The sequence below is a fragment of the Ciconia boyciana genome, chromosome 5 (genome assembly GCF_034638445.1).
Source record: "Ciconia boyciana chromosome 5, ASM3463844v1, whole genome shotgun sequence".
In the NCBI taxonomy this organism is placed as follows: Eukaryota; Metazoa; Chordata; class Aves; order Ciconiiformes; family Ciconiidae; genus Ciconia; species Ciconia boyciana.
This window is the reverse complement of record NC_132938.1, coordinates 58865936-58892087: the sequence shown is the minus strand read 5'-3', so window position 1 is coordinate 58892087 and position 26152 is coordinate 58865936. Positions and strand designations below refer to the sequence as shown.

Genomic DNA, 26152 nt, shown 5'->3' with positions numbered 1-26152 from the left:
GCCGTCCTGGGGGCGGGCGGGACACGAGCGGGTGTATTGCGACTTACTCCAGCCGTGCGGCGCGGCGGGGCGAGGCTCCCCGCGGGGCCGGGGCCGGGGCCGTGGCCGTGCGGGAGCAGGGGTACCTCGGCCCCGAGGGGGCGGGCGGGCGGGGGTCTCCAGCTGCCGAGAGCAACCCCGAGGACTTGACGGGATTTTTTCCTTCTTCTCTCCTCCTCCTCCTCCTCCTCCTCTCTCCTCCTCCTCCTCCCTCCTCCTCCTCCTCCTCCCCCCGCTGCTCCTCCCGCTCCCGCTCCCCTTCCCGCGGCGGGCCGGCGGCCGCAAGCAGACGCCGCGCTGCCGTGAGGATGCCGCAGCTGCCGGGGGCCGGGGGCGGCGGGGGGGACCCGGAGCTCTGCGCCACCGACGAGATGATCCCCTTCAAGGACGAGGGGGACCCCCAGAAGGAGAAGATCTTCGCCGAGATCAGCCACCCCGAGGAGGAGGGCGACCTGGCCGACATCAAGTCCTCCCTCGTCAACGAGTCCGAGATCGCCCCCGGCGCCAACGGGCACGAGGTGCGCGGCCGCGGGGGAGCGCGGAGCGGAGCGAAGTGGCCGCGGGATGCCGGCGGGCTCCGGACGCCGCCGCCGCCGGGAGCGAGGGAGGGAGGGAGGGAGCTTTGGCGGGGCACCGGGGAAACCCCGAATTTCCCCTAAAACCCAAAATCATCCCACCCCAACTCCCGTTTCCAGAGGGGCGGCGGGCAGAGGCGGGCGGGCTGCGCGCCCCTCCGCGCCTCTCCGCGGCGGGGATGGGCTGGGGGAGCGGCCCCCTCCGCGCTTCGGCCCGGGACGAGAAAGTTCCCGCGAGTCCCCCGACGGTGCGGGGGTATTAGACCTCATGCAGCCATTAAATTTCCCCGGTAAAATCAGCGGGGTCGGAGCATTAGCCGTAAACTCTTTAAGGGATTTGCATAAAAGTGTTTGGGAAGGAATTCGCGACGCTAAAACAACTTCAGGGCGAGCGGGGAACCTGCTTTTTTTTCTTCTTTTTTCTTTTCTTCCCTTTTTTTGGTTGGTTCTTCTTTTTTTCCTAAAGATCTGGTAATGAGGGCAACGTGATTTTCATTATTATTTTTGGTATCTTTTTACCAAGAGTGTTTTGACCGCCGAAGCTCCAAATATTTTCCAGAAATAAGCCCCTTTCGTTAAACGTAGGGCGCTTCTGCTAGAAACGCTTCGCAAAGCCCCATAGTTATTAACGTTGTCATAAAACGATCGTTTACAAACAAACGTTTCTGGTACAGTTGCCTTCCAAGCGACTTACTTAAGAGGGAAAAGAAAGATCCTTATCTCTTGCCCTAACTTTTTTCTTTCTACAAGAAGCTGTAGCGCCGTGATCGATAAATGAGCATCCATACAATGACTTCTCTTCTTTTTCTGCTTCTTTTCTGATGGTGGATTCCCTGCGGTCAGGTTTCCAGGCAGACTCAAGCGCAGGATTCCTACCATGATAAAGGCAGAGAGCACCCCGAGGAAGGTGAGAAGTGCACGGTCCTGTCTTGCGATACTGTCCCTCTTAGTCCCCCTGTGAGCCTCTGCACGGTCCTCAAACTGGAGCTTGGTTTCTTTTGGGAAACATAAATTTAGTACCTCTTGGGGAAGGGGGATGCCAGGGTGCTTTCAAAGCGCATTTAAAAAGGAGATGAATGTGCAGCACGTTTATCTTGAGTGACCAAATGGTATTTCAGTTGTTTAGAAACTGATAAGTAGGCCAAATGGATCTTCGCTGAAGAAATAACTATTTTTAGGATATCAGCTTAAACACATCTATCTCTTCACTCATACAGTGCAGCCGAGTTATGTGTGTTCAGAAACTCTGTGCTGTTTTCCCCATAGCCAAAGTCTGTCGCTTAAATCTCCTCTTCCAAATCTAAGCATGAACAGACCTCTTGCTTTTTTTAATGTACCAGCTGGTTAATTTTCATTGAGGAGGACAGAGGAGATAACAGAGTTCGTTGAATATCGCTTAGGAAGCTGGACACACGTACAAAGAATGTGTGCTGTGAAGGATGGAAAGAGTATGTTTAAAATGAAATGCTTATCATCACAAACTAAAGCAGATCATAAATTCCATACAAAGACAGACACAGTTCAGTCCTGGTGCTTTCTGGGACTCTGTGGCGATTTTTCTCCAAATGGGTCATTAAACAGCCTAAAAGCAATAATGTCCATGCTTGCAGCATTTTGGCAGTGAGGGGGAGGAGGTCGGCTCTGTATAGTTTTCTTTTCAGCCTTGCATCCTCTGAAAACCTCACCTTCGGGTAGTACCATTGTCAACCGTCATATACGTGGGAGACCTGTTCACCCCCTTTTGCAGGACCAGGACCCAAATTCTTTATTTTCCTGCAAAATAGCCTCCCTCACTTGGCTTCCCTCTTGACTGTAGAGCCATGTGTGTTCAACAGCCTCCCCCCCACCCAAATCATTAGGGTCTCCTTCCAAGCCAGCCCCTGCCCTCTAATTGTTCCCGATGAGCGTGGCCAGAATGAATTGTTCGCTGCACACCATGTCTCAGCGAGAGAAGGAAATGATTATATCTAGTTTTCGCTGCCCTGTTCCTCCCTTTCCTAACAGTGATGTTGGAAACCCATACTGGCAATACTTCTGAATCCACAAATCCTAGAGGGATGTATAAAATGGGGGAAGACTGCTACTTGAGAAATGTGATGTCATTGCTGATGTTTCTGCCTTGATTTGAACCGGGACTAGCAAAATAAATTGGTTACTCTGAGGCTATTCCGTATTTTAAGCATAAACTCCTCACTGAGAGTACTTGCTCCTTTAAGAATTAACTCTTCTTAAAAAATATTATTACGAATTGGTGCAGACCACTTTCTGTCGGAGGTAGTTTCCATGAGTAAGGAAACGTTTGCATGCGGAACATTTTTATGAATGCACAGTACCTGTTTAAGTGCTCTAACTTACAAGAAATGCATATGTGGGGAATAATGTAATCATTGTTTCCTCTTCCATAGGAAAGCATCCAGACAGTGGCTTATACAGCAAGGGACCATCATACTCTGGTTATTCTGGGTATATCATGATGCCAAATATGAATAACGACCCGTACATGCCTAATGGATCTCTGTCGCCACCCATCCCCAGAACAGTGAGTTATCTCTTCCAAAGAGCGGTTTCGGCGAGCTGGGTTTCCTCCTGTTCGGTCTGCAGTGCATGTTCACGCCGGGGTTTTTGGGTAGCTTCGGTTACGGTGAAAGTTGCACTTCTGCTGTTTGGAGGCTCCATCCAGTGGAGTTTGAGAGCTCTTAGAGGTGTCGGTCGCGATTGCGGTGTAAAAGCGGAGATTAACGTCTGCGGTGTCTGACGTCCTTTGAACAGGGCTGGGAGCTTTGGGAGGGGGGGAGCCCTGGTTTACGACTGTAGGATAATGTATGGCGGAATGATGTAAATGCCGTCTTTGTAGTGACTGGGACAGATGTGAATTTTCTGGCTTTAACTCTAAGTTTGTTGAGGAAAATTGAGGGCTGGAAGCTGAGCTGCTGAAGTTGCTTGTCAGTAAGATGAAAAGGTTTGATTCTTTTTTTTTTTGCCTTCAGATATGGCATTGCTCTTTGCTGATTGATATTTATTTCTGCCATCAGTTGCTCTGCGTGAAGGCTTTATGTATCAGGCAGTATTGCTTTGAAACATACTCTGTATTTTCAGCCACAAATTGTGAAATGGTTGTTTAGGAATTAATATCAACCGTGACGCAATAGTTACAGCATTCCTTTATGTTGTGGTGGGCACTGATTCTTCCAGGTTGGTCCCTCTGTTTCCATTGGTGTAGATGCACGTTTGAATGGATTTTAATGTACTTTTTATTTTGGATAGTCAATTCCAATTTATTTTTATAAACCTCTTGGTATATGTGTAGAGTGATGGGGAGACAGTGTTAAAATGAGCAGTGGAAATTATATTAGTAGAACTGGAGTGGAGCAGGAAAAAAAATTTGCTTGTAAGCATCCTGCTGAAAAAATGCTGCTGCAGTTGTGTGTGCTGTGATATGAGAAGTTGGATGCTGTTATTTCCCTGTGATAAAGCAGTTTTCCGTCTTACTGGCTCTTAGATTTTTACTTGGCAGTCTCTGTCAAACAACTGGCATTATTTTGCTCTCCGACGTTCTTGATTTTTCTTCAGGGTTGTGGCTTTTGACTTCAAAAACAAAAAAGAGGGGGCCTAATCTGTATTGGTAATTTGACAGTAGCAAAGCGTGTTAAATTAGTGGATGTTCGGATTCGGAATGGTTTGGCACTGGGAAACGCATGGATCTGCCCTTTTTATATGTCACTATTTGTGTCAGAAAGATGCAAATCTTGTGCAATATGTTGCTTACTATAGCTCTGTTTTTAAAAAGGAGCTTGTTTCTGTATAAATTACAGTTCAGAGGCCTACAGCCATTTAGGGTGAAGCACGATGACCACGGTCTGTTGATATTTGTTGTTGTAAATGCTGCTCTACAGAAAACTTCAGTTCAGCTGTATTGTGGGGAAAAGGATGCAGCTTCTTGAGAGGGCACCGAGACTCAAACCTGCTCCTTTGAGGACCGGGAAACTTCAGACCTTTTTTTACCCCCTCTTTCCCACATTACTTTCCTAAGAAAGTCCCTAGTGCTGGTGCAAGGCTTTGAACAACAAAATCCAGTTTAATTATTCACTGAGGATTTTCTCCACGCATTGGTGCGGTGGGGCTGCTGCTCTTTACTCATCTGGCATCGATGCCCCCAGAATATTGGCTTCTTGTTGGAGGCTGTCTGCTCAGGTACTTGAGGAACCATCCTACGTGGACACGCTGGAGGGGAGGAGGGGGGGAAACGCATCTGCTTTCTCATTGTAAAGCTGCCTGCCAAACATCTGAGGGGCTAATTTAGTTCAGTGTTGCTCTTGCATGTTAGAGCAGCACCACTATTTCGATAAAATAGTGCCGTTGCAGGGCTGCAATGTTGACATAAGCCTGGAGTTCTTTCAGTTTAACCACAAGGCTACACGCTTGAGTTATTAAATAATTTTTTTGTTTAATTGAACTATAATCTTTGTTAGTCTCCTAGCTGACAGCTGGGTTTTAATGCACGCAAGATCAAAACGCCGCGTCCAGGAGATGACACGCTTGCTCGCTTCATGGCTAACCACAGCTCCAGCGCTGCGCGCTGCTGCCTGGTCACCTTTGTGGGGTCCCAACCGCTGCCCCACAGGTTTGCTTTTGCTCCCCTTTTCGGGGGGACGTGCCGGGGCTGGGGGGCAAGGAGCAGCCGAGATGAGCCAGCTCTGGAGGTGAAGGTCTCCCCTGGGGTGTTAGTCCCCAGCCATTTGTGCGTGGAGCAGCCCTGCAGCCTGTACCTGCGCCCTGCCATTTGCATGACAAAGCCGCTTCTTGTTGATGCATCTGTTGCCTGGAGGTGTTAGGCAGGATTAAAAAGCCGCCCTGGGGCACTGAATCTTTTTTCCGCCCGGCAAAAACCCTTGGAAGGACCCGGTTGCCTGCAAACCGCCCAGGGCATGCACCCCCGGGGAGAGGTGGCCAGGCCCAGGACGAGGACCATCTCTGACGGAGGTCGCCTTGGCTTGCTGCGCCAGCACAGAGAGAGCAAAGCTTTCTTGGAATGGGAAAAAAGTTACTTTCACCAAAATATGTAGGGAAAAAAATGCCTTTTTTTAAAAAAAAGCAAACGCTTTATATTCTTGCTCTGTAAAATTGAAAATACAAATCTGTAGTTGGACACAACGTGCCTAATAAGTCTTAAAAGAAGAAAGCTGTAGTGTGGTTTCAGTGCAGCGTTTGGAGGGGAGAGGGTATATGAGGAAGATTTCAAAGTTTCCTAAATCTGCTATTGTTAGAGTGATCTCATATTCCTTTCTCCTTCTTTAAAAAAATTTTTAATTTTTAATTTTTTATATTTTACTGGCACTGATTTGCCGTTTACAAGTTGGGTTTGTAGGAGCAGGAGAGTGTTAATCACGAGTTCAGGTACAACCCTCTCGCTGCAGTGTGTGTTCTGATCAGATGGCTGGGTAAGTGAAGAAGCAAAGCAGTTGGTTTGGGTGGCTGCAGGAGAAGTGGCACGTGGTGGTACTAAAACCGCAGTAACACCTGGTGAGTGTGCATCCTGTGTGCTCGAGATATCTTTTGGTGAGTTTCTCAGCATCGTGGGGGTACTGAAGATGGGAGATGGAGACAGCTGTTTGTTTTCTAACATGTGTGGGTTTTTTCTTACTTTTTCGTTAACAGGACTGGTTTTGGGGTAGCAAACCTTTCTCACCTGTCTGATGGGAACGTGGGGACAAAGGAGATGACTGAAGAAGAATAATCATTTCTCTGTGTCTTAAATTCATGCAGAAAATCATTTTGTCTTTGTTCCTCCCTCTTTCCCAATGAATTAAACTTTCTGTGGGAAGATAGATGATTTCTGCAACCTCCCTTTTGTCTGTTCTTATCTGTTCTTGGGGTCTGGGTTTATTTCTTCGTGGCTAAACTGTCTCTTTGTAGCAGCTGGAGGTGTTAGGTTGGAGGATACAACCTATAAACACCTTACAGCGACTTGCAAAACACAGCGTATCCATTTGAAAACGATGAGGAATTCTGCTAAGAGAGTTTGAACACAAGGAGTGTTTATACGCAGGGCCCCCCTACCCTGCCCAAGTTTTGGATATTCCTTGTGTGCTTCTGCAAGGGGTATGGAGATAGCTCCTGTCTTGAAGAGCTAATGTCCCAGGAAAAATTGTGCAGATAATGTGGACAGGAGGAAGAAGAGGGTAGAAATAGCAAGAATGAGTGGCTACAAAGCCTCAGTAAGAGGGGTTTATTTCCCTAGCTGCATCTTGCTGTCCCTGTGAAAGCAGGCTGGCTCACTTGCTTGTGGGGAATTTTTGGGACGCCGAGGGGAATGTACGGGAGTGTTAGAGCTAGCATATCCAGCTGCAGAAGGACACGAACCTGATTTTTCATAGTATTGTCATTTCCTGAGAGTCAGCTTCTGCTGAATGTGCAATTGTAGGCACTTGCTGGGAGCCGTGGTCAGCTGAAAGCTCCCTGGCCCAACGTGAAATGGGCTTTGTAGCACAGATGTTGGGGCTCAGCTCCTGCTCCTGTATCACCCATCAGAAAGTTTTGCACTAATCCCTGGGTTGGCATTGGTGCAGGACGCTCTGAGGGCTGTAGGCAGCTGTGGTCCTGTCGCACGTCTCTTTCTTCCCCCTGCAACCCCAGACCCATGCCTGAGGAAATGGGTTGCCCAGGCAGCCAAGGGGCTCAACAAGCCGGAGCTGCTCACCCAGCACTGAGGCTCTGCTGCTTCACCCTGCGTGGCGCACGTCTTCTCAGTGAAGTCGAATGATGCCGATTAGCTCCTTAAATAACTTGGAAATGAGATGCGGAGGAGCACAAAGCTTCCTGACTATGGAAGCAGAACTTGCTGGGATTTATTCGGGTTTGCACAGGGAGGAATTTTGGCACTATTTGCCGAGGGGCTTGGTGGGTCGCGCCAAATGCCAGCACCGGGGGAGAAGAGGGCTAATAGAGGGACCTCACTGCTGCAAATGCGTCTGTCAGCTGCTGCGACTCAAGCGTCACAGCTGATCAGTCTAAGATACAAGCCAGGTCTCTTTGAAACACAAATCCAAGCCATGAATGGTCGTGGGCCGAGTTTGGGTGGTGCTTTCTTCCCCTTAGTGAAATGAATTCTCCGTTTGTAAAAGGGGGCAGAAGAAGTTACTGCAGTGCCTCCAGGTTGGCTTTTGTCTGAAGCTTGATCTGGTTGCACATGATAAGATGGCACGATCCAGGCAGAGTCTTGAGTACGTATGCTCATCACGAGTGTGGTCTTGGGGCACATACTGGTGAAGAAAACACCGTTTCTGCTTTTGCTGCCTTCTCCGTGTCAGGGTGATGCAATTAGTAAATCTATCTAATTGCGAACGGGCAAGGGGGAAAGAAAATGTTCTCCTGACGTCTCAGTCCAGAGGCAGCAATTGCATGTGTGTGGCTTCAATGGAGGTGTAATCAAAAACCCCACCCATTACAAATCATCAAAGTTGGAGCTTTTGTATATCAAGATGTGTGTATGCTTATGTCCTAAATCTCCTTTTTCTTATATGTCTAGGAGTTAATTCAATATAAACTGTAAAAGTTAATTCAATATAAACTGCTGCTTTCATTTGAAGGTGGTTTTAAAAGCAAAATGTCATTCCTATTGTTTTGGTGCTGCGCCACCTCTTCTCCAACTTAATCCCAGTCCAGAAAAAATGTTAATAAGAATAGCTTGTTACGGGCTGCGAGTGCCAGGGAGAATATGGCTCAGGAAGAAAGCCTGAAGCTCCACAGGTTCAGGCATCAAAAGAGGAAAAGACTTTTTCCAGATACTTGGAGCGCTGCATGGCTGCAGGCATCGAAAAGCCTGGGTACCGCAGGCCTGGCTCCTCCCGAGTACTTAACTTCTGTTTATAGTTAGGGAAAACTCCTCCTGATATGGGAAGGAAATAACCCACACAAAAGCATTTTACTGCTGCTGTAATATTTCTGAAGTCCCCATTAGAGGCACGTGCTTTTTTTGCTAGTAGTAAAACACTGTCTGTGTCTCTCAGAAGAAGACACACGCGCAAGCGTCTGCTTTGGTACGGACACTGAACATTTTGCAGCTCGAGGTCTGTGCGTCGTGTGGCCCGCTGTGATCTCCTGTGTTGCTCTCGCACAGTCGGACACCGATCCAGCGTGTGGCTGGTCCGAGGGAAATGCTGCCGCGAGCCGGGCGGTCTGTGGGTCCTCGACCTGGTGGAGGGCAGGTTGTCCTCGGCGTGTGTCCTCCCCACTGCTGCAGGGGAGCCACGTGCCACGATGCTCCAGCTGTGCGTAAATGACTCCCATTTACCCCAAAGTGCCCACGTCCTGGCTAGCAGGCAGTTATCGCTAAGCTGCTTTTGGCCGTAGAGCATGTTTGGCAGGAAGACTGTTCTCATCTGGCTGTTGGGTTTGGTCCCTTCGTGCAGGACGCTGGGGAAAGGCAGCGCAGCTGCTTGGTGTGCTGCTCCTGCCCGGGCAGTTGGGGATTAGTGTCTCTGTCACTCCGGCCCTTCGTAAGTGTTAGATTCACTTAAAAAAATTGCATTCAGAATAAGTCAATCTAGCAACCCAATGCCTTCTATTTTGAGACTTGGATCTTGTGGATATGTTTATTTAGTTTGGGTTTCCCACTTCAAAGGAATCTGTCCTCTCAGCAAGAAAGTGATTGAGCACTTAAATAAAAATGTATTCGTTGAATCTTTGGGATTGAGCTAAAAGTGCGGCAGGGAGTTAACGTGTGCCAACTGTGCTAATCAGCCAGGGTTTGCCTGTTCCCTCAAGGGGAAGAAAAGTGGTCCGAACTGCCTGAGGAGAAGTGGCATGCCTTCCCCTGGCCTCTGGCGGTGGTTATATCTTCCTAGAAGACAGACCTAGAATATCTTCGCCTGTGATCTTCAAAGATACCGAATCCCTCGTGTAGAAGAGCGTTTTCATGGAGCCGAAATGCCGACTTGACGTTTGTTTATTTTCTTTAAGTGGCTGTGGGTATAGGTAAGGTTGAGGAGTAAAATCAATAGGATGAGCTTAGTCAGCACAAATCACAAATGTAAAGTTACGAGGCTTTGATTGAATATTTACAAAATGGGCAGTTTAACTTAAAAAGTAAGCATACTGTTGTCACCAGCTGTAACACGTAAACCAGAGAATCGCTTTGGTTAGGAGCTATTAGGCAAGCCCGAGAGCAGTTAATTCCCAGAGGCGTCTGTCTATCCAAGCGTTTTCAGTACTCTAGCCCTGTACTTCAGACAGTGCCACGCAAGTCAGCGGGCAGGTCTGCTTCAGCCAGGCTGGTGCACGGGGGAGAAGCCCTGTGGGAGCCGGTGATTTCATGTGGCGTTTGCCACAAAGTGCTTCCTGAAAAGGCCGGGTGCTTCGAACGAAGCTGATGGCAGCTCAGCTTCCTCCTTGGCTGACTTGAAGGGAGCTCTGGACGGGGATGCAGGAGTTGTCCAAAGAAAACCGGTCTGGAAATGGTCTGATTCGTCATGTACGTCCAGAAAAACAGGGAAAGGGAACACAGGGCTTTTGTTGGGCAGTTTTGTTGGCTCAGAGGTGGAGAGTGGTGAGCTCTAAAAAGCTATCCCTGTAGGCCCCGTCTTTCTCGGTTGGGGTCTGAGTGACACCAGCTGCTCCGAGCCAACACTCTGTCTCAGTAACTGGTCACTTAGCTATGCTACAAGGCTCTATTTCTTCAATTTTCTGCCTCTTTCTGTATTTCAGAACTGCCTCAGAGATTTGTTCTTTGTGAACGTCTGTTGTCTCTCCGCAGTTTTGGCATATCTTCTTGCCTTGATCTTTCTTCATCCCCCCCAAATCTTGCATTGGCAAGCTTTATACAGCATAAAAAAAGTACAATATGGAGGTGACGATTAAAGGTGTCAACGCTTGTCAAATACAGACCGGGCTTGGGGAGAAGGCCTTTTCCCTGCCGATGTGCTAAAATGCAGATAAACTGTGTCCAGTGATGCAAATGTGTTTACTTTGTTAAAATGCCACAACCCAGCAATTTGTTAAGGTTCTCTAGTTTCTGAAGTTTGACTGGTGCTGTGTCAGGTCTAGGAAGCTGCAGTTACAAGTGGTAATTGTGTTTTTGGTTGTGCTCTATCCCCCGCCCCCCAGTCCTGTGCTGCCTTCATTGCAGTTTTGTGTAACTCCCGTGTACCCCCACGGTGAGCAAGGTTCCCGCCACCAACCCATTACATCCCACGCAGCCACACCAGAAAACGGCACCGCAGGACGTCTTCCCACCACGCAGCTTTCCGAATTCATTTTTACAGAGTGGCTTCCTTCTCACATCCATGCCCCCTCCTCAATTTAGGGTTCGTGGCAGCTTGTTTCATCATGTGGCACTCCTTGCAGCCTGATTGGCGGTGTTTCTGTTTCTTAAACCGAAGGAACACTTGTTACAGAAAAGTTGAGGCGAAGCAGGAGAATAGCTGGGCTTGACGCAGTGCAGGGACCCCTCCGAATTGGGGAGACTCTGATTTCTCCCCTCAACGTCTGCACATAAGTTAGCCAGCCCCTGCGAAGAGTAAAAATTGTCCCTAGGCTCACGTACAGGTCCTCCTCTCTCAAATATAAATGCACGTGCAGGTTCAGCCTCTCGAGGAGGTTTTTGGGAGCAGGGCGGGAGCGAGCAGGTGGGTGACGGTCAGGTGTAGGAGCCCGGGGCGGTGGGGCAGGCTGCAGCCTGCCCGGGTCTCCTCCCAGCTGCTGGGGATCCGCACGGAAAGGGAAAGCGCGCTCACCGAGCTGGCGCAGGGAGAGCTTTTGAGGATATTGAGGAAATAAGCTGTATATCGGACATGCTAAAAAATACATTTCGAAAAACATAAGCAATTAAAACAATTTAGCCTATAGAACGCCCCTAAAGCTTTTTGTTTCGTTGCCCTCTGACACTAGCATGCTGGGTTGTATTTGTGTCTGTTCTTTACTGCCCGATTTCCTCCTGCACGCAACTGAAATTCAGCTTAAAAAATGTTTGAACTGAGCATGTTGGATTTGAAAAATGTGTTACTCAAAAACCCTCTCTCTCACACATTATTTTGTGTCTTAAATACCCCCGGTACAGGAAGAAAAGGAAGCTGTGCTGGATTTAAAGGAAAAAAGAAATAAAATTTTAAAAAGCTTAGCTCTTAAGCGTGTGGATTTTTCTGGTTTTGTTGTGACTTTTTTTCCCCTCTCTCAGTTACTTTGAGGATATTTCTAAGATAATAGTGCAGAGATCCTGTTTTAGATGTAAATCTTCAGAAGGAAAACTCGGAATAGGAGAACTGCAAAAAAATGTTAATTTATTAGGCAACTCCCCAGACAGTTTGACAGCACTATTGCAAACATTTTTTTTTTTTTTAAACTGGCAATTACTAAGCTTCTTATCGGAGTGACCTGTAAAAGATGACTTCATACTTTGGAACAAGGAAATATTAAGAGACTCCAGGAGAGCTGGTCAAAATGCTGTTTTGCTTGAAACTTTTTAAATTCAAGGGCCCTCCTAAAACAACTTGTGTAGAAAGCTTTCCCTCTTCCTTTGAAACTTTAAATTCTTCCTTTTTTTTCTTTTTCTTTCCAGGGATATGTGTGTAAATGAGAATATTACAGGCCAATGGGGCAGAACAATAAATATTCAGCTGGGAAATATGGTTTAATCAAAGCCGGTTCAGAAACCCCTGTGTTCGGGGCAGAGGCAGACTTCTTAGGAGAAGGAGATTTCAGAGGGGGTTTTGTGGAGCTTATCCTCCAGCTCTGGCTCCAGGACTGCCTGTAAATACGTTCTGCTGGTTAAACAGTTGTGCTCACTGCACAAAAAATGCCCTCCTCCATTAAATGACTCTTTCTGGCTAACATCTTCTGGACAAAGCATTTTTTCAGGTTCAGTCAGCAGAAGAGCCTGCGCACGGGTCTCGCACTTCTCTTCTGGAGGCAGCGTTTCACAGCCCGGGAGCCCCTGGCTCACGAGTCAGCCATGGGCTGACGATGGCCTTTCATGCATTACCTGCAGCTCCTCTCCTCTGCTGGGCTCGGTGGCTTCTCCCAGGAGGGGATGGCTAGTTAAGACAGTGACTGAGGTTTGAGCCTAGGGGGTTAAGCCAGGACTGGGAAAGCTGCCTGTAGTAACGCATCCTGGTAGGTTATAGCTGTTTTGGGGTGGAGCAAAAGTTTGTGCCTGTGTAATTAAGCATGAAATAGGTAAATTCTGTGTATAATTACCCAACGTAGAGTCTAGCGTGAGGACGTGACCCGTGGAAATCGCAGTGCGTTGGTGGCTGCTGGCAGATTCCTGGGAGGTATCCCTGGTGCCCATGCTAGCGCGGGGCGGGGGGGGGTCACATCCCCTGCCTCCTCCCGCCCTGCTCCCAAGAGCAGAGGCACAGTCTGGGAGGAAGCTTCTGCAAATGAAGACCCAAAAAAGCAACATTTGTTCAGAGACTGAGGAATGTGATGGCAGAGGTGGGAACGTTTCCTGAGTTCGCTTCAGGAACCCACCTGAAAGACAGCTTGCTTATAAAGATATGTTTCTTGGGTTGTTTTTGGTTTGGGGTTTCTTTGGTTTTGGTTTTTTTTTTTTCCACAAAAACAAACCAGAAGTCTGAGAAAGTAAAAAGTGGGATGTGCGTGGAGGGAGGGAATGAGAGGTTTAAAACCAGTGCAGATAAGAAAGTTGGTGTCAGTGCTGGCTGTGGCTGTGTTTCATACCCAGCCTTTCAGTTAAGGACCAAACAATCCTACTGAAGTTTCTAAGTAAAAGCAAGGAGGGGCTTAGGAAAATTAACTTAAAAACTTATTTTCAAAAAGCAGACTTTGTTTTTTCTCATTTGCCCTCCCTGCCATCGCAGCAGCACCTGTATCTTCCCATTCCGTTTTCTGTTTGCTCTCCCCCCGCAGGGGGAGCAGGCTGCTTGCCCTCAGCATCATTATTTGCACCCCACCTTCATCTCAGTCCCTCTCTCAGAAATTCAGCCCAAACGCGGTTAGATAAGCATCACGGTGCGCTCCCTCTCCCAGGAGGCTGCCATCGGTTTGTGGCTCTTGCACACGATGGCCGACCAGGGTTTCTCATCCGGCTCCCCAGGGCACTGGCGTGGTGGGGCTTTTGTCGTTTAACATGGGGCTGGGAGGACCTTGCTCTGCTGCTTCTTAATCAGCTACTTGGGATGGCATCTCAGCAGTGATGGCATCCGTCTTCCTCTTCCAGCCCTGGTGGGCACCTGCCGTGGCCTCAGCAGTGTCTGTGCCCTGCGCCTCAGCAGCCTCCGGTGGGAAGAGTGGTTTGCGAAGGAGCTGCTGGCTGGTTTGAAGCTGGAACCTTTAAAATTCTGGGCGTCCTGAAATACCTGCTACTTCAATGTGCGCACAGGCTGTGCTCGCTGGAGCACAGCTCTCAGCTTCCTATCTGTGTTTCTTGAGCGGCGTGTCCCGGTGGCATTGCCTCCCCAGCGTTACCCGGGTCGTCGGTGTTGTTTTCTTCTTCCTTTGCAGCTCTGTAGCTGCAGCCTATACGCGGTGGCCACAGCTGGCGGCTGCACGTCCCCCAACATCACAGCCAAGCCTAAAACTCAGTTTGCTGCAGTCACGCAGGTCGTCACTTTGCAGGGATCAGGATTTAAGGAACTGGTGAGGTTTGCTGCCAGGTCCCCTGGCCCTCGCTGGTGTGGTCGCTGAAAAATCCTGCGTGAGGAGAAGCTGTGCCTCTGCTTGGGCACAGAGAGCTGCCTGTGCGGGGTATGTGGTGGGCTGCGCAGTACGAAATGCTGGCCAACAGCCTTCGCATGCCTCTTTTGGACTGAATGGTGTCTCTCAAATTTCAGTGAATAGTGCAAAAAAGTAGCAAGCTTTCAAGCAGAAGAATCAAGTAGCAAGTGAATCCTCTGCAAATGAACAACAAAGTCCCTGGAAGGGAAAATAAGCAGTAATTACAGTAAAACATACTTTTTCATCACAGTAATGGTTTGACGCTGAAAGGCAGGGTTGCAGCATCGTATAAGTGACTTCTCTGCTGCTATTTCTTCATAGCGGCGAGTGTTTTGGAGACCTTTGCAATGCTATGCATGTTGCTTGCACGGTTTCTGGAGGCTGGCATTCGTTTCCAGGTACTTCAGACTCCTTGTGGGATAGGCAGAAGTTGAATTAGCTGCCCCGCCAACATGGCAGCAGATACCTCTGCTTACAGTGACTGCTCCGGCTCTCTGTATCTTGCAGCTCTTTCCTCAGTGTTGCTTTATGAGCATCCCTCCCCTTATCAGAGCGGACACCAGAGCCGCAAAGAATTAGTCCTGATTTAAGAAAGCAGGCTGTGCAGAGGAAGCAATAAATTTGCTGGGGATGCTAGGAGAGGGGGGGGGGGACAGACCCCCAAACCTTCGATTAACACAGAAAAGACTTCTGTCTTAATACTACTAAAAAAATATAAGCTTTTACATGTTGGTAAAGAGCTTGCTACGTTTGGCTCTAGTTTTAGCCTCAGTATGGCTATTGTGTGTTAAGGAACAGTCAAAGTAAAAATGAGACAGTTTCCCAGCCTTGAAATGACATGGACATAAGCTCTGTGTCCACAGGGAGGGAGGGCAGATCCTTTTGCTGTTGTCTTTGAGTCGAGGTTTTAATGACTACAGGGAAAAAAGGAGTGTTAGAACAGCAGAAGAAAAATGATACAGCTAAGAGGAAATTATTTTTATTGCTAATACATGGGTGCTCATAATGTTTAATTCTTTACAGCTTATAATGTTTACTTCTTTACAGCTTATGCTTTATTTGCACATTCTTCCTTTCTCACCACTCTGCACACTGTAATGGCAGCTACCATATTTCAAAATTACTGCTCTTAAAAGCTCCTATTCAGTGGTTTTAGAATGAATAAAAATATTTGTCAAAGTAGCAGTGGTGCTCAGACTGGTCAGCATACGGACACAGAGCAGTTCAGCTGCTGCACCCTCCCGGGCTCCCGCTTTTTACATCCTCCTTATCCCCCCTCCTTTCCACTGATAAGTTTTAAAAGTTCCCTGGAAATATTTTTTCAGGGCAGTGTAGACATATGTTTAATCAAAGTTCAGGGCAGTCTTTCTCTATAGAGATTTACTTCTGCTTTCGCCAGCGAAGCCAGATGAGGAGAGAGGAGCGTGGGAGCATTTGATGCCCCTGAAAACAATATTGTGGCAAGAGTAGTTTTGAGGCAGCCTACGAGTTGTCTGTATGACTGGAGGAAAGGAAGTCTTAGAGGAAGCTTTGCAGTGTTTCACACTTTTAGATCATTATTTATCTTTTTAGATGACTAATGGGGATTTAGTGTTTGTTTGCCATGTGCCGTGTGCCTGGTTTAGGGTAAGCGAACCACTGTCCGTTTACTACAAGGAGCTGCAGAGGGGAGGCGACAGCCTGGACATCTGCATTATTTTGCCTTGCATCAGGTGCTAAAAGTCACTAAACGTACCGTGAGTCACAATATTTTTTCCCAATTTGACTCGCTTGCCCAATTGTATTTTTACTTCAGCCTTTAGGCTTGAAAAAGCATGTGCATAATCAGTTCATTTTGTGTGGTCTAGGCTATAAAAATGCCCCCTCTGTTCTTTCCATATGAAAAACGTGTTTTTAATTTCGGGGAACTTATATAATTTTCTGTGCTTTCTTTTGTATCTCAGATTAAAAACAAATGCTCCCTTCCCCTAACTTTGCATGTTCCAATTACAGAGTTGTGAAAATAAGTCATCCTTCAGCTTTTGTTACTTTAAAACAGCTATCGGTGATGTCAGAGTCAATACTAAAAGCATTAAGAATGCTGGCAGAATGTAATGCAGCTGCAATCCAACATGATGTTGGAAATGGGGTTGAGAGCATAAAGGCTTTCCATATTCCCAGGGCGCACAACTGCTCGCGGCCTTGGCTTTGATCTCTTCAAAGGCTGCTGCCTCCTCCTAGATGGAGAGACTTGGCTGCCACTCGCTCGCATTGAAAAAAGGCAGAGGTCTCTATTCAGGCAGAAATCAATCACTGTGCAGAAACAATTATGTGTAATTCAACCATCATGAAAACAGGGCGAGATTATGGGTTTGTTACCTGAGTGACTGCGTGGAGATGGGGAGCAGCGGACGCGGGAGTCCTGCTGACATGCCACATCTTGATGACAATTATAGACACATGAATGATGTGGCGGGCGGGGGCGGCGAGATGACAAATGCTGGTCACGCTGTCCAGCAGAGCAGAAAATGAGGTTACAATTGGGAGATAATGTTTGCATATGTAACCATATTTCAGCAAGCTGGGCAACTTCAGGGAATAGCAGAGACGGGCGATCGTAAACAAAGTTGGTGTGTGCCGTGGCTATCGGCTTTCTACGATACAGAAATGCGTATGTGCAGTGAGAAACCTGGGTGCCGCGTCCTGCAGAACTGCTTGTTTAAAACAGCCTAGCAGTATTTGGGGGGGGGGGGGGAGAATTGCCTGGGAAAAGGAGAAATCTCCCAAGTATGACCCTCAGAAGGCAGAGGAAGCAAACAAAAATCCTTCTCCATCCCTCCATATCTCGGGACAGGGTGGTATTAACATGGCAATGAGGGATCGCTGTTTACGAGCGGCATTGACGAGCACATCTCGCGTCTCCTGCCTTCCCCTCCCAGCAGGGATTTAGGCTAGCCTCGTGGTAATGCATCTCTGAGTGAGAGTGTTTGTAGATTTGCATGGTAACATTTTGGCTGCAGTAGGCTGTCGGTAGTGTGACGTGATGCTCAAAATATCTTCTGATGTATAATGGCCTCCTTTAATTAGGAACTTTTTTTTTTTCTTCCCCTGAGTGGTGAGCAATAGCTGACTGTCTTTAAAAAAGAGAACTGGCATGTGTAGTATCTGCCATGAGAATATTTATTTAAAGTATTATTGCCTATAAAGTCTTAAAATAGTTTTCCTCCCAAAAAGGCAAAATAAAACACAGATGACTTGATTATAAAATGGTATCCCAGCTCAGTTTGGTACACAGGATGAGCTTTACCTTTTATACTGCTCAGGCTTAGACATCAGAGGTGCAAGAAGCTGCTTTGAGTTACAGATCTTCAAACAATAAGTCAAAACAAAAAATCAATCCCTCCAGTCCCTGGGTGCAGTTAGCTAAAGATAAAAGAGAAAAATAAAGTTATGCTAAAGCAGATAGAGGAAAGGAACAGATATGCCAAGGAAACACAGAGGACAAGTGCAGAGTTGAAGTGGGCCTAGTATGAGCCAACATCAATGAATTTTTATCTTATCAAAAAGTTTTAGGGTTGCCAATTGTTTTCAAACTGGATCCAGTCTGCTCCAGGGCTGCCTGAAGCGTTGTCTTCAATGAAAGTTGCTTCTCCCCACCCTCCGCACACCTCCCTCTCACTCCTAAATGTAATCACAGGGATTAGGCTGCACCTCACTCAAGGTACGAAACTTCACTGCAGACTTCAACAGTAAATGAAGGACTCTGATAATCCCTTGTTATTACAAATATGAGCTGAGATTTCTTTTTAAGTATTTGGTGAAAGATGCATAATCTCAAAAAAAGTAAAACTGTTTCCTTGTGGTGATATTTCCCCCTCTCCCTCTGCCTCCCAATAAATTTAAATTGCAAAGGAATTTTAAAAATAGATTTTTTAAAAAAATTAACCCTTTTTCATAGCTAATTCATGAAAGCTTTAATGCCAGTTAACTGTCTTGATTGAATCAAGTACGTGGCTTAAGTCTTAACCTGCAAAGAAGAGAGCATCGTGCCCCAAAGTTGCGATACGCAAGCTAAACCCCACTGTGGCCCTCTTCAGGATCGACATCTCGGGGTGCAGTCAAACCAAAAAAGCCTTCTTTGGGAAGAGGTCTTTGCTTTGAGCTGCTTCTGTTTCTGTTGCATCTTTAAAGGTGTTTATAATAGGGGCCAGCGCGCATGTTCGACTCCCGTCAGGAGGAGCTCAAGGCGGCTCTCAGCATCCCTGGCTCAGGAGGGCTGGTGCTGGTACCTGCCCATGGGCATGTGAGAGGCAGACAGGGGCAGGTAATGCTTCACGTAATAGCTACTCCAACAGCAGAAAACACATTTATCCAACCAAAAGTGATTAATAGACATGGATCGTGCATTGTGTGCAAAAATACCTGGAATGCGCTAATATTCAAAGGATTTGGGAAAGTCTAGTTGACGCACGACTTCAGCCCAGTAGCTGATGTCTCAGGGCCTGTTTCCCATCTGCATTGCGGCGTAATATCCATTTCATAGGTGGGACAACAGAGCAGAAGAGGAAGAATAAAGGATTCAGGATATGCAGATGCAAGTAAGCTGAGGCAAGGGTGCTGATGTTAGGTCTTGCTCTTCACCAAGAATTTGAGGAGGCAATTTCAGGCAGCTGCCTGGTAACCTGGGGCTGGCTCTTCTCACTTCAGGCTGCTGAACTGCTGCCTTCGCTGCTTTGAGAAAAGCATAAATCATGCTTTTCTATGTAAACAATTGCATGAGCTGCTACAGAGGTGTTGATAGGATTATGAACTGAACGAGAAAAGAGTTAGTGAGCATAGATAGTACTACAAGATACGGTATGGAAGATGTGGCCCACAATGTGAAAAAATTCTATCTCCAGTATCTCATTTTGATAAGGTAGAAGTTACTGTAGGTAATGCTAGTAAGAAGAAATGTTCAGCCAGTTATTGCCTTAAAAAAACACAAAAATCTGCAGCTTGATAATTATTCCCATTCGTCTCTGCGTAGATTGCATCTTAAAGATAATTTTTTTTAATTGCTTTAATAGTTCTCCTTACAGTTGTCTTCTTTGAAGTGAAGAGCAGCATGGCATGATACTTCTAATCAGGAGCGGCTGTATGAGGGGTTGAGCTGAAGCTGGAGGCTGCCCAGCTACAGCGGGGTGGTGCAAAGCCGCTTTCATCCTTTACCAGTTTTGGTTTCCTCCAGCCCCAACTGTAGGTAAAGTCTTGTCAGCCGTAATTGCCAGTCTCTCAAAAGAAATATTTTATGTTTTGCAGAGGCAAAAACAGGGCCAGGGCTTGGTACTCAAAATGCTGGGCATGGGATGTGCTGCTTACTGACTGGTGTGGTTTTGCAAAAGTCAGTGGGAAGAAGACCGGTAGTCCTTGGGACAGCTGATGCAGAGCAAAGATTACTGCAAAATAATAAATCCTGCCCAGAGAAGTGGGGCATGTGAGGCATGTGGTGCGTTGTGATCTTTTCTGTGTCCTTCCTAAAGGATGCTAAGCGCAAGCTCCAGAATGTGCTGTTTTGAATCAGGATGAGCTAGGAGCCTTAGAGGGCTTAAACAACCCAGTCTGAAATGGAAACTGCCTTAACTGAACTTACAGAGTATTTTGCTTTTTTGTGTTTGTTTGAAGTGTGTGTTGAACGGAAACAAAGGACAGAGCAGATGTGAATGGGAGCTGCAGCGCTCTGCCTGTACTCTCTGCCCCTCCTGCCCTAGGAAAGCAAGCCTGCACCTCGTCACTTTGGGAAGCATCAGCCATCTCCCTTTCCCATTTCAAATATGATGATTAAAGTATTGGACATAAATGTGTTGACTGGGCCTGGTTCCTCTCGGCGTGGGGCTTTTCTTTCTTTGTCTTTTTTGATCTGGCCTGGCTGAGCATCCCAGCAATAGCAGCTAATTGATTTAGCCTGTGTCAACTCACTGCAGTACAGAGACGCGGTTATTTCAGCTCTCCCAGTACAGCGTGCAAGGAATAAAACCAGCAGCCAAACGCTGCGTCAGGCTGGGACGGAGCAGGGGCTAAACGCAGAGCCAGGGCATGGTGCGGAGGTGCGTGGCCAGGAGCCGGTGCCCCATCCCGCGGCCTCTGGGGAGCCCCCGGGAAGCCGGAGCTTGCGGGATGGCGGGGCGGGTGCGATTTCCCAAACCTGGCCTACTTAGCCTCTAAAGTAAACACCAATTTGCGGTCTCTTAGTAGGGAGGGAGCAGTCCAATAACGCAGGGATAACTTTCTTGCCAGCAACGCTCGCCGTTCAGGGCAGCATTTAACTTCATCTAATTGGGACGCTCGGGTTTCGACAGTCGGCTTGCAAAAACGGCAGACAACCTGAAGGTGCCAAATGATTTGCTAGACGCCCGTGATACATAGCCCGTGTCCCTCTGGGCAAGATGACCCCGGCTGGGTCCTCCTGCGGGTGGCAGAGGCTCTGGGGGTGCTCGTCGGCGTGAGCAGGGACTCTGCCAGAGAGGGGGGCAGAGCATCGGCAGCGCCTGGGGAGAACTGCAGGAACGTGAAGTCGGTTGCGGCCGCGGGAGCGAGGAGCGACCGCGTTTCTGCCCCGAGGTCTCTCCGGCAGCAAGGAGCCCTCTGCGGACGCGCTGGCTCAAAGGTCTGCCCTGTTCAGCTTCTGTCCCAGTGGAGCCGAGCCTTAAATAACAGGCAGATGTTTGCAGAGCATGTATTATGGAAATCAGACCAGTCATAACTTGACTGCTCTAAAATAATGCGCATCTCTTTAGAAGAGTGGCGGCTTAGGTTTTTTTGGCTGGAGGCAGAGACAAATTTGTGTGCACAAGGCAGTGGCCTGTGTGGGGCGGCCGGGGGCCAAGCCGTGACGTTCCCACCCCTCGGGGCGCTCGGGCTGTCCCGGGGCGACCCCGGCCCCGGCAGCATGTCCCCTGCTCCGGCGAGAGGGTTTCGCTCCTTCCCGCTCCTCCTGGCCCCCCCCAGCCCCCGCCCCGAGAGAGCAGCGGGCGTCGTGGCAATTAGGAGGTTGCCGTCGCAGCTGCTGATTTGCATGTCTGCCTACGTCGGGCAACTTTCATGTCGCTCCGCTTTCCTCCCCGGGGCTGCCAGTGCACGGCCGTCGCCCGCGAGCTCCTTCCCACGCCCCGGCGGGCGCTACGCAGCACGCATGCCATGCGACTTCTGCCTCCGGTGCCCCGAATCGGTGGGTCCGGCTCAGAGGGGTGGATCAGCAGCAGGCAGCGGGTTGGAAACCTGCGGCCGCCTTGCAGGGCTTTGCTTTTCCGTGGCCCAGCAGGTAGTTGCGGGGAGCACTTCTTCGTCGTTAGCGCATGCGCGGGGTCGCCCCCAAGAGTAATTCAATTTTAAAATAAGCCTTCGTCTCGTTATTGGAAACTTACTTTTTTTTTTACATTTCCTGCCTTTGTAACCCTCCGTCCGTTCACGTTGCCCTCTCTTCAAGAGGAGGTGTCGGCGCGGCGGGAGGAAGGCTGTCTCCTGCTCTCCCGTGGCAGCCTCATCAGCTGGACCTGGAGAAGTATTGAATTAGCTTTATTATGCCGCTGATTTGAAGTCATTACTGGTGTAAGCCGATGCAGTTCCATTATTGTTGATGGGATTGGGGCTCTTCATGTCACAGGTGAATTGGACTCAATTAACCGAAGCCATGGTCTTAATTAGAAGCTTGGCTTTCAGTGGTTCCTCCTGGGTGCTGGAGGTGGGACACCCCCTGCCTTGCCTTGCTGCCCCCCCGAGCTCTGCGAGGCAAGGGGGGAAGGTGCCATTTCGTCCCGTGCAGCATCCACGGGGACCGCGCGGCATCCTCTCCTCCTCGTGCTGCGCATCCCCTTGGCTTTGCTCTGGGGGAGAGGAAAGCCAGCACGAGCTGTGGAAAGTGCAAAACCACCCCTTTGGGCTCACTGGTGCGGAGCCCGGTGCCTGTGTCGCGTTGGCTCCGCATCTGCCCCTGTCGTCTAAGCAGTCCAGCCAGTAGACGGGTACTTGGGAGATGGTTAGTCGAGGGTTTTGACAGATGCTTGGCTTGACAAGCTAAGCAGGACGTTTTGTGTTTTCACTAGCTGACAAATTTTCAGTGGCCCTTATTAAATATTATTTCCTACAGCTATGCCTGGCTCTCCTGAGTGCCTGGATGAAGCAACGCGTCTGTAAGTGCTTCATGAAGAACACGACGCGCATTATCTCACTTCCGTGGGTAGAAAAACCCGGGCACAGGGAAGGAAGCATCCATTTGTGGGACAGGCCAGTGGCACAGCTCCCAGGGAGGGCCAGGCTCCTGCCTCCCGCTCGGCTGCTCTGGAGCAGGGAACACTACCCAGCGGGCTTGCAAATGGTCTCCTGCAGCCTGCTTTCGCCTTTCCGTAAGAAAACGCAGCTCTCCTGAGGCACGCTCGTGCTGTGTGCCGGTATGTGGGACCCTCCTGAGGGCATGCCCGCCTGCCTCGCCCCTGCTGCTGGGGGGGACAACGGCCCTTCCGACAGCGTGCACCCTCCCACTAAATATAGCATCAGCGCGGGCTCTATTTTTAGCATCCGTTTTAAGTGTGCTCTTCAGCGGGAGCCCTGCAGGATTTCGGCAGCAGACTCCGCAGCTGGGCTTCCCGGGGGTTCGTGTCCTTTCCCGGCGAGGGAGGATGTGCCAGGGACGGAGAGCTCACGTGGCGCTCGCCGGCAGCACCTCGCACCGCTTGCTCACCCGGCCGGCTGCTGCAAAACAGGCAGCGTAGCAGCTGATTGCTGCCTCCTGCTAATTAAGAGCTTCTTCCTCTGCCTGGTCACTGGGTTTTGTGTCCTTTCTCTCCGCTCCGAAAGCTGGTGGGAGCGTAGCTGCTTGGAGACCTCTACCCCCTGCTCAGGCGTGGCCGTGGTTGGCCAGCGTGCTCCGGAGGTAAGAGGGACTAAGCTGTAAGTGTGGGCGAAGGTTGGTTTAACCTGCAGCCTCAAGTAAATCCCTTTCAGGCCACTTCCCCCATTCAAGTTAGGATTTGGTACCATTGCTGTTGCACCCAGTTGCGCATCTAGCTGTGGACTGGCACTCCCTCTAGGTGGTGAGGAGGGGGTGAGAAGATGAAGACTTGGGCAGCAGGGGAAGGCTCAGCGTGCCATGGTTTAGGCTTGTTGCGTGGGACCGAACTGTTTTGAGCTGTTGCTGTAGATGCTCACCCACCCCTTTGTACCACAGGCAGCAGCTTTCCTTGGGCCAAGCTGGAGTTTGCACCCGCCAGCAGCCCGGGGGGACCATCCCTCCCTGCTCCACGGCTATTTGGGAAGGGCTGCTCTTTCTGGCAGCCATCAGGAAGGACTCTGCGGTTCCCTAACGAGTGTCTGGATGCAAGATAATGATGGGAGACCCATGCTTAGCACCTTTGAGTTTGTGATCTGCAAAATATACTTGTAGCTGCACATGCTGGCAGTACCGTCCTGCATGTGGCCTGTGCCCTGGGGAGGCAGGGGAGAGAAAGGTGCTGCTATTTTTGTTCCAGCGGTGGTTTATGATGGTTGTTTCATTGCCCGGATAGCTTATGGTGGGTGGCATTCACATCAGACGCTACCCCACACCCAAAAAACAGAAAACAAACAAAAGCTGAGATAAGCAGTACTTTAAGGAAGATCAAAAACTCATCCGTGTGTTTCTTCTTCTTGGGGGAACCTACAGTCCTACTGACAGATCAAATGCAGCTTTATGTATGTGTACACAGGGCACTCAGTGGGCCCTGTTGTTCCCCTCTAAAAGTAGCAAATGAGCTACTGAGAGGATGTGACAGGTTTGGTATGAATCACCCCATCAACACACAAAAAAAGTATTCTCTGAAAAGATTATTTTTGTCCTGATGTAGATGGTAAAATGTTGCCTCACAGTGTTGCTGGGACAGTGCAGTATATGGTGGGAGACAGTAAAATGGCTGCTTTTCAGGTGGTAATCGCACAAAACACGCATCTTGTTACTTTATCTCCCTAACAAACTTGCAGCAGCGCGCATCATTACTTTCTAAGCCTGCTTTATTCTCATTTCAGCTTGGCTTTACTAGAGCAGCTCTGGCTTGTGCTCAACGTACCACGTACCTATTTGTGTATTTCCAGCCCTGTTACCCCAGATGGGTCGAAACCTGATGGCTGAATGAAAAGCGTAATGTTGTTGAGCTGCGTTTTCTTGCTGAAGGTTTATGTGCATCTTCATTTCACTTGCATAACTCGCATACGTAGGGACTACTCTCTGCTGCTATTGGTATGCAAGAAGTCAGCCTCTAAACTTAGCTCTGATCCGAGCCACCTTCCCCCAAAGATGCATAGCACTTCTTCTCACCATCACTGCTGACAGGTGGGTTTTACTCAATTCACATCAAACGTCTTCTTTCAGTGCCCTTTGGTGCCCGTGTTTCTTTGGGTTTTACCCTATGTGTCCCTCGCGTGGTGGCCCTTCTGCCGCAGCGGTGCAGGCGGCGGGGCCGGTGGGTGCCTGGCACGTGTGGCTGCGGGAGCTGCCACTGGTGTTTCGGAGGGCACAGAGCTGACTCTCCTCTGATCTAAGCAAAATCCTGTGCCAGCTGGGTAATAGGGAGAGATTAATGACTGCCTTGGAAGCCAGTTTTCCAGCATACTGGCCGGAGGGCAAACATCATGATAGTTGTAGCAGCTGGTTTGGAGAGGAGGGAAATGAGGGGAAGATAAAATTGCACGCCCAGAATGCCAGGGTAGCCTGTGTCCATGCTTTGATGTCTTCTCCCTCCACACCCTCCTGTGGGTTAAAAATGAAACTAGACTGCATTTATAATGGGTGTGTGAATATCTGTATTTAGCTCTAGCGAGCAAGCTCCTGGACTGGATCCTCATATGCGGAGAGATACAGTTCAGCCAAATGCAGGAACGGGTATTTTCTGTGCCCTCATTGTGGGGACGGATGGACACACACACCCACACACGTCGTCTCATGAATTCAGGCATTGCAGCCTAACGCGCTTCAGCATACATGTGCATGCTGGGTTATGAAGGGGGATGAAGGGAGATTAAACGCCCTTTTATTCCTCCTTAATAGTCCTGAAGGGTGTAGGTCAGAGTGTGGGTTCCCCCTGCCCCGCATCGCCACCGCTTTGGGGTTAGGGCTGTGGGGAGATGGCCCTGTTTGGGTCTGCGGCAAGGATACAGGCACCGTGCAATAAGGAAATGTAGCTGCGGACCAGCCTTGAAATCTCCAAATCGATTTGCGCGACCAGAGAAGCGGAGGCGAGCATCCTCCCCGCAATGCCCGTCGGAGGAGGCGGGGGTCGTCCTCGCATCCTCGGGAAGGCCGGGGTGAAAGACCAGGGTTCCTCCAAAGCGGCAGGCGGGGCGCGTGCGTGAAGGCAGGTAGCTCGTAGGAATTCAGTCTCCCTCCTGTTACTGTGCAACACTTCTGCATCCACTTCTGCACGGCGCGCTTTAATCAGCAGCCCTCCCCCCTTGGCCCCCGGGCCTCGAAATTCCACAAAACCCAATTAACAGAGATGAGAGAGCTCTAGCATGTATACATATGAAATTTCAGAAGGCTGAAAAAGAGACTCTTAATACCATAAAGCCTGCCCTAAAGTAAAATTTGCATCTGAAATCTACATAGTTAACCCCCGTGAGGAAGACAGCATAGCTGAGCACAACTTTTTTTCCCCCCAGAGGGGTAACTTATCCAGGTCTGCTGGGTTTGGCATCAGCCTGCTTGCAGCTGGGGAGTGCCGCAGAGCGAGCCCCGCGCCTCGCGTACAACCTGCAGAGAGCACCGAGGAACGGTAGCTTCAACTTTAGAGACCATACTGCAGGGGCTCAAAGAAAACAAAGCAACCCCAGCCTGAGAAGATCCTGTGAACTTTTCTAGGTGGGTGACCAAAAGCAGGCTGGGT

The 26152-nt window shown here is 49.1% G+C and overlaps 1 protein-coding gene across 6 annotated transcripts in view; it reads left to right on the top strand.

Annotated features, from left to right (window-relative positions):
* LEF1 (lymphoid enhancer binding factor 1) overlaps nt 1–26152 on the top strand; it is a 71803-nt gene that overhangs the window by 519 nt on the left and 45132 nt on the right. For 2 of the 6 annotated variants that reach the window (XM_072861174.1, XM_072861173.1), the window contains exons 2-4: nt 329–557; nt 1458–1521; nt 3020–3153. In XM_072861174.1, coding sequence (XP_072717275.1) covers nt 348–557; nt 1458–1521; nt 3020–3153 — 408 coding nt within the window. In that variant the 5' untranslated portion in view covers nt 329–347. Of the gene's footprint in view, nt 1–105; nt 558–1457; nt 1522–3019; nt 3154–26152 lie in introns of those variants that run through there. The other 4 variants (XM_072861172.1, XM_072861175.1, XM_072861176.1 and 1 more) reach the window with 4 other exon arrangements.